Source organism: Lepeophtheirus salmonis, chromosome 7 (assembly GCF_016086655.4).
Source record: "Lepeophtheirus salmonis chromosome 7, UVic_Lsal_1.4, whole genome shotgun sequence".
NCBI classification, from domain to species: domain Eukaryota; kingdom Metazoa; phylum Arthropoda; class Copepoda; order Siphonostomatoida; family Caligidae; genus Lepeophtheirus; species Lepeophtheirus salmonis.
The window spans coordinates 8,201,917-8,214,998 of NC_052137.2; the positions used below are offsets into that span (position 1 = coordinate 8,201,917).

The 13,082-nt window shown below is 33.5% G+C and overlaps 1 protein-coding gene and 1 long non-coding RNA gene across 5 annotated transcripts; one reads left to right on the plus strand and one right to left on the minus strand.

The window, feature by feature from the left end:
• Positions 1–477: 477 nt before the first annotated feature.
• Positions 478–7,991, minus strand: LOC121121219 (uncharacterized). Of its 4 annotated transcripts, none has more exons than XM_040716102.2 (7): positions 7,036–7,991; positions 6,688–6,956; positions 5,498–5,803; positions 5,068–5,430; positions 3,852–5,009; positions 1,117–1,311; positions 478–1,011 (listed from the first exon to the last, which is right to left on the minus strand). In XM_040716102.2, exons 1-5 carry the CDS (start codon positions 7,214–7,216, stop codon positions 3,921–3,923), a joined length of 2,208 nt encoding a protein of 735 aa, XP_040572036.1. In that variant the 5' UTR covers positions 7,217–7,991; the 3' UTR covers positions 478–1,011; positions 1,117–1,311; positions 3,852–3,920. The 4 variants fall into 4 exon arrangements, with proteins under 4 accessions (XP_040572036.1, XP_040572033.1, XP_040572035.1 ...); XM_040716099.2 differs by having other exon boundaries at positions 1,117–1,308; positions 7,036–7,945; XM_040716101.2 differs by having other exon boundaries at positions 1,117–1,308; positions 3,779–5,009; positions 7,036–7,945.
• A 702-nt stretch (positions 7,992–8,693) lies between these two features.
• On the plus strand, positions 8,694–10,083 carry LOC121121221 (uncharacterized). Its single transcript, XR_005865364.2, has 2 exons — positions 8,694–8,949; positions 9,773–10,083. It is a non-coding gene; the product is annotated as an uncharacterized lncRNA (long non-coding RNA).
• Positions 10,084–13,082: the final 2,999 nt, after the last annotated feature.

The window sequence follows — 13,082 nt, forward strand, 5'->3', positions numbered from 1 at the left end:
TTCCCTCCCGCACTGGCCGCGCGCCTAGCTGGAGGAACATGTAGCATTCCTAATTTTAAGCCAATCAGAATTGAGAACTACAACACCCTACCTTCCTTACCTTGAGTGTCCATTTTACTTTTATCCTCTATAGAGCGCTCACAAACATAACACTGTTACTTTTTGGATCAAAGAAATGTATGTGATTCACGTTTGATGCTATATGTATGCACACGTCTACAATATTTCATTAATACGACTACAATGTTATTTCTTAGATCAAAATATGATTATAATATACATCAGGGAGCACATATAACGTGCACCACATTTGACTGGATAGAGGGCGCTCTAGTAGCTATTATTATACATCAAATAGTCCATATTGACGCTCTATAAAGTAGTCCCTAAATTTTAGATGAGATGGGGACACAACATGAATATCAATAGAATACAAATATTTGGCATTTCGTTACATTAAATAATACAAATTACTCATTCAGGGAAAAATAATATATTTAAGTCATGTAAAATACGTTTGAGCATCAAAATACCTACTTATATAAAAAACATTTAAAAAAATAAAATTACTACTTCGATGTCATTGGAATTTGACAATGGGCCATAGCATAGAAAAAAAAATATACATGTGTATTTTACAGACTTATATCACAATATGAGATAATACGGAGGAGGGACTCCGTAGTTCATGGTTTAGCATAATTAAATTAAATCTCTGACTAGAATACCGGAAGTAACATACAAAAATAATATGATTTCTATTATATGCATAGAACACAACTTGATTCTTCCTTGAATCAAGACGAAAGTTTGAAGGAATGAACTTGTTAAACTTTGATTATAAAAATATAAATCCCATCATTTGTATATAGACTGCAATTATTAGCAGCTAATCTCAGCAAATGTACATACAAAGACAGCATTGAGAGGGATGAAATACGTGTCCTTTTCTTCTCCTCCAAGGAACCGTCTCTTTGGAATCCATACTATATCTGATTTGACTCCTTCAATCTGAAACAATATATGGAAAGAGGTTTAACTTCATCTCCTCAGAAATCCTCAATTGCAATCATCATCAATATAATAAAAAAAGCGAGATCCCAACTCCGGACTTACCTCGAATTTTCTTACTATATCTCGTACGTACAAAATTAGGAACTGCGAATTTTGAGGAACACGGTACATTCACAACATCATCGTATCAATCTTCACATCACCACGCGCATCGTCAAGGAGGTCTCTTCAAGACACAAACTCACCCTCCCTTCCTCTCTCACAATCTCTCTCTCTCTTTCCGCAAACACATATCTACTTATAAATGACAAATTAGCAAGGTTAAATGAGTCTTTGATCATATTATTAGACACACACTCATTTGAAGATTATGATAATAATTTCATGTCCTTAATAACTAATAACGATATGCCCAAAAGAAAAAGGAGAAATTCCTTGATTAGTAAAAAAAAATTTTGCGATGTTTTCTGCATTTCACATGAGGGTAATTAAACTCAAACGTCTCAAATTGTTAGAGAGCCATCTCATAAACGAAATTAGTAAAACAACCAGCGTCATTAAAATCATGTCAGCGAAGAGGAAAATGTTAGTATGCATTACGTGTAAGTAAGTTATCTGTCTAAATTGTTTAAGAAAAACCTTTGGAGAATCCGTTAAAGAGGAAAGTGTAATATCATCAACAATTTTTGTTAAGTCATGTATGTGTACGTTGTAATAGGTGATTATCAGGGGCGTCAGCAGGCGGTGGTTGGAGGGGTTGTATCCCCCGTTTAATCAAGGATTTTTTTGTTATCACCCAAAAATTATCACTTTTTTTGGGAAAAATTAAGAAAATACTTTTGAAAGGATTTATTTTCTAATAAAAAAAAAGTTTATTTTAACCATTACCAAAAAATTTTAAATGAAGCCCTCCCCCAAAAAAAACTATGCGGACGCTCCTTATAATACTTCTTCAAAAGGATGGATATATTTGTCAAAAAAAAGATTTGAACTTCAATATACATGAAGTAGAAAGCCCGGTTTAAGGGAACGGGCATTACAACATTTGTTCTGGCCCTGCGTCATAAATTAATAAATATTTGCTAAGAAAAATACGATTTGAAATTATTAAAAAAAAAAAAAAAAAACAACGAAATTTATAAAAAGAAAAAGGACCGATCAGGGGCCTCCCCTCACGGTAAAACCGACGCAGAGCAATGGTGACTTGTGCAGTGCTTCCCAACCAGGGTCACGTGAGAGATTACATACCACAAGATTTCATAAAATGTTATTGGGCTCCCGCATTGTGGTGATAACAAGGTTAGGAACCATTGCTATAAAAGTATAACCCATAATTGCAATCAAAGTATTTACAATCTGTCAATAACTACAAAGGCTATGCTCAAAACCCTGAAGTCGTCTGTCTTTCATCACTGATCTTGTAATATTATTATTCAAATTATCATTATTTCCTAAAAATCAAACCTTCACCAATTCTGAACTTACTCTTAAGTGTTTTATTTTACATAGATTGAATTTTCCCTATGAATCTGTTAGGAAAATCCAGCTATATAAGAAGAAGAGCATAATATTTTTTTTTAAACATAAATTTCTATCATATCAGTTATCACTTATTACTAAAGGTTAAGGGGAGACGTATTTTTGTTAACAGAAAAAAAATACATGAATATAAATATATATATCTAATTACATAAATATTAGACTGTTCCGTATTTGAGTTAATATCCCCTCCACAAAGACTGATTTGAGCTATGTTTTTAAACTTTTTTAAAATGAGATGATTATTGGTTAGAAAAGGACCATTTTAGTGGCTTCTTGTATCCCCTGTTCCAAATGAGTAACAAAATGTATCTCCTAAAAATATTTCGCCCCTTTCTTTTAATAATTTAAGGGGCTTTATCAAAAAATTTCCTCCATTTTATTCGACACTTCAAATTCATTTTGTTTTTTAAACATAGCATCATACAGTGGTTACAAGAGGCCTTATAATTAGCCTATTTCTAACCCTAAATATCATTTTTTTTAAATACATTAATATGGCTTGTATCACTCCAAACATGTATTGAGAGGACTCAAACTTATATGATTTTTTTATTGATCCCAACAGAAAATGCTCATACGTAGAGAAGAAAAGAAATATTACCCCGAAAATGAAACAGTCTAACAAATGTATATAAGACGGGGGGGAATGAAACAATAATGAGAAAGAAAAAAAATAATTCATATAGGATGTATATGCAAAGAAAAAAAAGATTAGAGGCAGAAAGGAGAATAAGAGGGAGCCAGAGATGTTGAGAAGTCAGTAAGGGATAACAGCATTCATCAGTAATGATTAATTATGATATTAATGTACAATAAAAACATTTAATGGTTTATCGTATCAATGTATGATCATCTAATAATACTAAAATATAGTACTTTTGATCTAACATAATAATAATTATAAGTAGTTAAATGTAAACACTTGTTACCCCCGCTGATTCGCAAACAATAGGATCATCATGATGACGATGACCTCAACTTTAAAATGACTTTACCACCAATCACAAACTAGAATTGAATATTGCTATTTGACTTTAAGGTTAAGATATTAACTCGTAATCATCCTTGGGACTCGAGTCACTTTAAAATTATAATAAAACAACAATAACAAAAATGCATACGAACAAAACTCATTAATTATCCTTCAAAAAGATGAATTAATTGCTTGCTTTTGAACGGAAATAACAGGTATTTAGGGTCATACATTTTTTTATATACATACATCTGAAAGGCATATTATTATCCCAACTATCAAATTTAATTTATGCAAATATATAGTATCTATATATAATTACATTCATAACAATAGTGTTGCTGCTGTAAGGAGGGAGTAGATGAACAAAGGTAATCAATCAATTAATGAATCACCACCTTCCTCCTCGAAAACCTCTTTGATTCCCTCGACCTCTATCAAAGCCAGAACCATGATCCCGATCAAAGCTAGAATTAAATCCTCGACCTCCACGCCCACGATAAGGACTACCTCTATTTCCACGATGAAAATGGTTAAAGTTATTACTTCGAATTTTTTTCGAATTTTCCCATGATGGGCTATTAGAGTTAGGTCCTTGATGAGGACTTGGATATAATGGTGGTGACTTAAACTCATTTTTTTCGGGAGTAGATGATAAAGTTACGGGAATACCAGCAAGATTTCTAAGTCTATCTTGTAGAGATAAAGATTGCGATCCACTTCCACTTTGATCCTGATGATCATCATGATCCGAGTCTACTACTACATCCATATCTACTTCTGAAGAAGGCCCACTCACAAGACTTATTAAATTGTTTTTCATAATTTCAGAAGAGTTCTGCTTTAGGGGATACGAGCAAGAGGTGGATAGAATAGGCTCTCTATTGTTATATGGCCTAATTAAATCGTTTTCAGATTCAATGACGTCATCCTCAGGTTGAATCTTCCATTCAGGAATAGGTTCTTCCCATGGTTCTGGCCAAATTTCGGATTGAGAATCCTGTTGTGCTGGTACGGGCAATGGAGGAGGAGGTGGTGGTGGAGGTGTATTCCACCAATCTGAAGAACCAGACGATTGGTCGGAATGCAACGGTGGACCATGAGAAGGTATAGAATGTGTTAATGGAGGTTGTGCAGTCAGGGTCTGTTGAGTTTGCTCGGACAAAGAGTGAGGTGGAGCAAGAGGCATTGCTTGGGGAGGTTTAACTACTAACGCAAGGGGATGCTGTACAGGCATTGGTACCGGCTGTGCCAAAGGTAATTGGTGATGACTCAGAGTTGGTTGTTGAATTGGATGATTTTGTAATAATGGAGGTTCCACAGGGGTAGGAACCTTCTCACTCAAAGGATCGTATCCTGCTCCGTTGATGGAAGGGGGATTGTTGTATTTACCAACGGGTTTACCTTCTGCCAAACGCGTAAGGAATTCAGAGATACTAAAGTTTTTGTCTGTATTTGAATGATTGGGGACAGCGTTTGCCTATGGATTAAAACAAATAATAACGATCATATTTATAGTAAGATAAATGAATCCGTACCGATGAACAATTATTTTCTGAAGAAGACATTATGGAATTAAGTCTCTGGTTAAGATCCCGCGATCCATTCCCTGGTGAATTGGATGATTTGCCAATAACAGTTTTTGAAGATTTTGCTCCATCAGTAGTATCTGATGTGGATGAAGTAGAATGGGAGGAAGCTGGGTCGTAATAATTATCTTCACCAGGCAATTTAAGCTCATATTCATCATTAACAGGAGAGGGAGCATCATAATCCGGACTGGGAATGGGTGAGAGGGAGTCTGTCACTGGAGGTGGTGGTGGATTTTGTTCCAAATCTGGAATTTTTTCTCCCAACTTTCTTTTTAAATTGAGAAGTCGCTTCTCAAAATTGGTATATGCCTTTACAGATAGAAAATTATATATAATTAATATTCATAAATAAGGAAGAACATTTTAAATCCCTTACATTAGCCACAATATTAGCCTCTCCTAAAAGACTCTCGTAATATTTTCCTCCATTCGAGAGCAGCTCAATCACTTTCCTTCTTTTACCCAATTCCTTGTCGATGGCTTTGATGTAGTCCTGCATTTTATTAGTACTTTTCTCAAAATCTGATATGAAATCATTTCCATCTTGTCGATCCTTGAGAGTTTGACGAAGGGAATCAATATCCATAATGTTGATCTCAGAATCCTTTAAAGTTTTCAACTTGTAGTCAGTATCATCCTCCAGAGCCTTCATTATCTTAATTTGCGTGCACAATTGAGTTGGCTGTTATTCATGACAGGAGGGAAAAAATAAATAAACATTATATAAATGAGACATTTGAGGGTAAATGTAATATCTAAACATTTTCATTTTTATGTGAGATGATGATTCCATCATCAAAATATTTTAAATTGAAGTATGAAGCAAAATATTTTACAAATGGAAAGGGTATCAAATTACACACGAGGTCTTATATCTACAATAAACTGAAACAAGTGAGGCACTCTGTATAATCTCTTTTTTAAATAAATAGAGCGATTAGATTGATGCCAATAATTACATCATAATTGAAGGGGACACCATTTTCGGAGCTCCTAATAGATAGGTATTTGTACTATATAAAATGAACACATTTCCAATAAATCTTGATCAAATGGCTTTAAGAATAATGAAAGACTCTACACCTGCATTGAATCCTACTTGATATCATTGATAAATAGTTATATGTAAATATAATCAAAGGTATTTGTCCTGAAACCCCCAATGAAATGTCTAATTTGTACGATTATTATTATTTTTTGGACCGATTTGGGAAGAGAAAAATATACGTTTCTTTCAATAGTGTAGATAATTCTTATATACACTATGGACATAGGAGTGTATAAATATATAAAACAGATTTTTAATACACTTTAGGGTCAGATATATATAATTAAAACTAGGCCATAGAGGGATAGTTTTTGATAGAGACGTAGAGGCTTAAGTCCTATAGTTTGATGCTCCCATTGCCACATCAAATAGTCTACTTTTTTTTCTTAATGTTATTTATTATTATTGTTATAAAACGTTGTTGCTTAGGCCCCCCATCAATGCTGCAGACGTTACGTGTCATATCTGCACATATGAATTAATATTTCTTTCTCTCTTTTTTGTTGGCTAAGGATTACCTGAAAATTATCAATTTCCTCTGTTTCTTTATCCTCAAGTATAATGGCTTTGATGTCATCCAGAAAACTCTCAGAAAAGACATTTCGCTCACTCCAGATGTTGATGCATCTCAGGAGCTTCTCATTAATTTTGTCGTCCCTTAAGTGAGGCATCGCTTCTTTGAGGACGGACTCGAATTTCATGAGGAATTCGGAGTAATTCTTCCTACGACAATGCTGGACGATGTCATTCAGTAAATAAAACAAAGTCAACTTTTGATCCACACGAACTGAAAAGGATTATGAAATACATGCATTTTAAAAATCCATTGGAAATAATAAACTTAATTATATAAATAAAAAAAATACCCTTTTTCACAATTTTAAGCCAACAGCGAGCAATTTTATAGGCAGCCTTTCGATGCTTGATGCACCAAGCGGAATAACTTTGAATGGCCTCTTGGGTATCACGGAGATTGATTAAATCCTTCATAAACTTTGTCTCCTCAAATCCTCCTCCGGAATTCAAGGTAGACGACGACGACGACATTCTCGATCACAAACTTGAATACCCACAATTCAGATTCTTCTTCAGCACTACTACTAACAATAATAATATCATCAATTTAATTAAACACTCAAGAGATCCAGATTCACATCCCCAACTTTGTGCTGGGAAGAGCTGCTTCACTATCATGGAATAATACTAAATAATTGTCTCTGTATGTGCCTCTTTTTGGTTCTCGAGTCCCAGAGCCAATCACTCAGCCCCAAAGAAAAACTTTTCTCTACTTGGTCCCCACTACCTCAATCTCTCTCCCTCTTTCTTTCTTTTCTCAGTCAGCTAGCTCAGGACGTTCTTCCATTAGTTACTTTGGATCAACTAAAGAGATCCAAGGAATTAACACAAATTTATTAACGCAACCTACAACATTACTTTAGACATTAAAAACATATTTCTAAAAAGTAAGTACAAAATATCCCAGAGGTGTTCACAAAGGGCCCTTTAAGTTGCAAACTTATGTATCTGTTGGCTTGAATTACAAAAAAAAACACATTATCAACTATACGAAAGGGATCCAATATCTGTAATGAAAATCCAGGACATTTTCAATGTTTTGTTGACAAAGTATTCAATATTATCATGACATAAAGCAAGAGACAAGTACTTCATTTGTCATAAGTCTTCTACACTTCTGACCAGAGGTTGTCCCCGAAAATCGGGGACGTCTGATCGCCTCAAGTAATCCTCCTCCAAAACAAACAAAATCCTACGGACGCCCCTGTAGCCATTTATGTCAACATGACCTATTATTTCATGTGACATCCCATCTACAGACTACAGTAGTTATAGTAAGATGCATGATTATAATGAATCATCAGCGTCATCCTAAACTTACTCTATATATAATGTTCCATAAGTAGGATATTAGCCCGAGAACAAACTCTATTTTCTAAGGTTACGAGAGTTATATAATGAGAGGCTATTATATTCACCGCCCTTGACCACCATGACTTTCCTTTTTATAAAATATGACATCATTGTCATGTTATTCTTACGTCAATACTACGTTCATGAAAAATGTTTTGTACATATTTATTATTAATGCTAATTACTGCAGTGGTCTACATAGAATGTACTGCATTTTGTTACAAATCAATGTATTATTATTCATTTTTGTCTTTTTTTTCAGAGTCATTATTATTGATTAAGAGATTTGAGTTCTAGTTTTAATCTTTTTATCGGTGTATTTCTACAAACAAAATATAGAAAGGATCGAAAAGTCCTTTTTATCACTTTTTTCTTCTTCTTCTTCTTAAACAAGTTCCTTTCTTGTGAACTCCGTACTTCTTTCTTTCCTTCCTACACTAGCCGCAATGTGCATCATTCGTTTGATGACAGTGTATGTAATGAAGGGGGAGGCGGGGAAAGAGGAGCAGTACCGGGAGGTGCAAGAAGAGCAGCTTGCAGCTTATAGAAGGAACTGTTATAATAATATTTCATTTCTATGAAGTCCGGCCAGAGAGTACTATTCTAAAAGCTGAAAAAGAGGGTGTTGAGTTATTGAATTCATGTATATAGCAGCTCTAGCGTAGTGTCGCCCTCTGCAGCTCACTTTCAAAAACAAACTCCCTTCAAACACAACTAGATCCATTCATTAATGAAGAGTATTCCTCGGAGAAAGGAACATCTCGCCTTCTCCTACGACGTAGTCCAACAAGAAGACCACTTCTTGCTCTTGGGATCCGTATGATACGCACCGTATCTTGGAATAAGTAGAGGTGAGTGATGGTTATGAAGAAATCCGCAATGTTGTCCTAACCTTTTTGTGTGTCTGATGCAAGAGTCAGTTTTGCTCCCTCTAGTGGTCATTTTCTTACTACTTCCTTGTGCTACACGGCCGGCGCCTTCGGTTTCTTGGACTGCATACGTAATATTAGTTTTGGGGATCAATGATTTGAAATGTTTGTGTCCTAGGGACATCCCCCCCCCCCTTCATTCTCCATATGGAGGGTCTTAAATTATATACTTTTTAGAGGGCTTGGAGCTAGAAATAATATATTAATTTATTGAAGAGAAAGAGGGCGCTCGAAAACGAGTGTCTGGGTTTTTTTCCTCTCTTCCTTTTTCCCTTTAACTCTTAAAAAAAAAGCAAGCTGCTCCCTTCTTTCTTTCTTCTTTCTCTTTTGCACTCGAACCCCGGCTTTTAAAGCGATTGATACAACATGGCCGGGAAATAGAACAGCTATTCAGTCCATTTCTGGGTGGGGTTCTAATCGATTTGAGACCTTATTATTTTGAGTATTCTATCTTGAGCTGACTCTTGATGCTGAGTCGTCTCTTGTGCTCAAATAGATCTTTGAAGGAGTTGTACTCCCTCCCCACTTGCTCCATTATGGGAAAGGACATTGAAATCTGTTCTGGTTTGAGATTAGACTTTGGGAAAGTGTTTAGTTTAACCTTCCTGTATGTGAACACTACTATTTTTTGCCCAAAGAAGCTGTTTGTGTTGGATCGGAGGAAACTATTGTCTCCGTCCTTATTATTTGTGAACCTTAGTGCCTCTTAACGTTTTATCAGTTATTTTTTTCCTTCTTTACTTAGGTCTTATAACGTGGTGCTGACTCACTACGTCTCTACTATCAATGTTCGCTTATTTTGGGCTTCACCTAGTGCTTAATGGCTTTGTTATTAAAATAATTTGTTAGCACTTATTTATCACAAGAGCCAGGTACTAGTTGTTGCGTCGAAATGTCGAATCTTTTCTCATCATTTTGAGTATCGTCTCTTCATATTTAACAAATTCATATTAATATTCATTTATAAAAATTTAGTAAGTGTGGTCTTCATTTCCTATTTGAATTCCTTTATTGTATTTTTTTTTTTAACAAGAAATAAAATGTATTAAATTTGAAGTATTTTTCTACGTTTATTTTCCCAATATTTCATTACACTTGTGAAAAAACGATTAGTATTATTTATTAATTAAATTGACTGAAAATCCTTCGCTGAGTTTCGGTTATTTATTATAGCATTTTCTTTCTAGATGAAGTCTATGTGCATGTAAGGACAAATCATGTTTCATTCTACTGTGTCAAAGTAGGAATAAAAACAATTCATGCGATTTAGTGTCTATTAATGAATTGTAACGCTCAACTGCCTCGATAAATGAAAGGTAGTTTGTTGCCAGTTCGTGTTTGCTTTACGTTAATTATTTTCGTGGTTAAGCAAATAGATACTCTATATGTATTTATTCAAATAGATATTATGTGGACTGCATGCTGTTATCTCACTTTTAAGAAAGTAGGCGTAACTCCCTATAGTTTCATTCTTGTCGAAGTGCCACTTTCATGATTTCTAATATGTTAGAAACATAGTAGCTTAATTCTGATTTGTAGACTTAATTTACAAGTTAGTACTATGATCCAATGAGTATGCTCTAACCACAAAATAAATCTAATTTATTTGTGTAAATAGCACAAATTGGTGAGTTATGCCCGACTTTCCTTTGAGCACTTTCTAGAGTGAAAAGGTTAAATATCCTGTTCTTTCTGTTTATTTTTACTCTAAATGCAGTTTGAAGTTGTACAATGTGCACAGACTACGTTCGCGTATACTCTATCTATTTTAAATTGGAGAAGGAGGAGTGATAATAGTACATAGTTTAGGAATGGATGTTGTTCCATTTGTCAGTTTTAAATATCGATTACATGCGAATCTTTGATATTTCATGAAACTAACAAATCATAACATAAGCTAATTAATTTCTACTAGTTTCAGTATTTCCTATATTACTTCGAAGATTTTGAGGATGAATGACGTGTTTAAAATCATCTAGTCTTTGGGATGGGATCGTGAATTATATGTAATAGTTACTACTACAGTTGGAAAGTTCGAATTATATAGATTCAGTTTACTTAACGAGTTTGCATGAAGGATTCAATTATATTTGGGTAATATTTGTACGGCAAAGTGTGCTGATGGGTGACTTGATTGGATGAATCCCCACAGTCTCTATTCTATCAGAATTTCAAGAACACTAGAGCATTGGGGGCTCATAGTTGATATTTTTATTACCTAAAATGAACAGGTTTCAAATAAACCCTCAAAAAAGGCATAAAATTAACATTGAATACTTCTTGATGCAAATAATTAACACTGATATATGAATTAAATCAAAGTAACATATACTAAAAATCTCTGATAATGGCTAGATGTTTGTAATTTTTTTTTATCGATTAGGGAGGAGAAAATTAGATTAAATTTGAGATAAATATTTTACTCTTCCATTCTAATAGTTAATTATTATCTACAATATTGAAACAAGATTGTATAACCTTGTAATTACATATTTTTAATGGATATTAGGGTCAGATAATAGTAAAACATGGCGACAAAGGGATACAATTTTAATCGACAGTCAAAGTTTAAGTACTTATATTTGTTCACTATGTATTTTCTTTAAAATTAATGTAAAAAAGGGTTTTAATGTAATAAAACTCTGTTGTTTAGGTCCCCAAAATTACCGACATCAACAATGTTGACGATTAGTCTGATTTCAAACATTTAGCTGATGTGCTGCTATAGAACGTTTTGATGTGACGTCAATATTGTTGGTGCTTGCCATCTTAAAGGCCTAAACAATCTATTTTTTTATGAATAAAACCTTTTTTTTCATAAGGATTATAGAAAATTCTCAACTATTTTGCTGTATTTGGATGTCGAAATGGGACTGAAGAATGAACCTCAACTGTCTATTAAAAGTCTATACCTCTAGCAATCCTAATAGGTTATTATACATCCTTATTTTCACAAGGTTGACAATAAATTAACTATTACAATGGTAAGAAATAGATATTTTTATCCAATGATTATTGTTCCCAATCGATCCAAAACAAAATTGATTCTAATAATACATACATATACATATTGAGATGATGATATAATTCAAAGTGTTATATTTTATCATAGGTATCAAATAGTATTCAGTGCAGGTGTCGAGTTAAAAAGGCCATTAAATGACACTGCTTTGAGATTATTTTTTATTTGCAAATTTGTCCATTTTATTTAATTAAGTTTATATTATTGCAAGGCCCTGAAGATAATGTCACATCAATCGATGATTGATGTTATCTGTGACGCCTGTAAAAAAAGTTCTATATTTAGTTTGATTTTACAATAGTAGGGGGAAAGGTTAGATTTGTAAAATACTTTTCAGCCGTCACGGAATTTTAGAATTCCGTGCTTTGGTAAATGTTAGACCTTAGGTATTTTCCCAAAACTCAATTACCTTTTTGTATCACGACACCTTTCCTTCGAATAGAAACATAAAAAATGCCAAAAATATGTTATACTTAGTAATGTCTTCCTAACTATAAAATTATTATTCAATAATGGTCTGAATTGTTCACATCTTAAAAATAGCTGGATGTAAAATTTCTAACAATCAACGTGGAAAATACTGATTAGAAAAAATAAGCAGAAACATCTATAGCAGACTGTGAAATACGGCTAATATTTTTTGGGCGTATTTTGCCTTAACATATATAAATAAAAGAGGTTTATACGTCGTTATTGTTCATTTTGGGATAAAATTGATGTTCCCTTTGAACTTTTTAATCAAAATGTGTATTGTTTATTAATATAAAATACATTTAATGGTTTTTTTCTTTTGGATTAATGATGGAATTATTCCCCAAAATTTCAATACATACATTCTATTGAAATCTCAATATGTAAGAGTTCAAACCAGAGACAAAATAGGTAATAAAGTTACCATAAAAAGAAAAATAAACCAATACGACAATGATTTGAATGAAAGAACTGTTAAAAACTTGTCCGTTATTAATTATCATTAGACATTATGGATAAGACTCATGGATTGACGAACAAGTATAATCTGAATCAATAGCAT

Coding starts and splice junctions, on each gene's coding strand:
- LOC121121219 (XM_040716102.2), bottom strand. CDS start 7,216: ATGTCGTCGTCGTCGTCTACCTTGAATTCCGGAGGAGGATTTGAGGAG. Junction 6,957..7,035: donor GCTTAAAATTGTGAAAAAGG/GTATTTTTTTTA, acceptor AATCCTTTTCAG/TTCGTGTGGATCAAAAGTTG. Junction 5,804..6,687: donor AGGAAATTGATAATTTTCAG/GTAATCCTTAGC, acceptor CATGAATAACAG/CCAACTCAATTGTGCACGCA.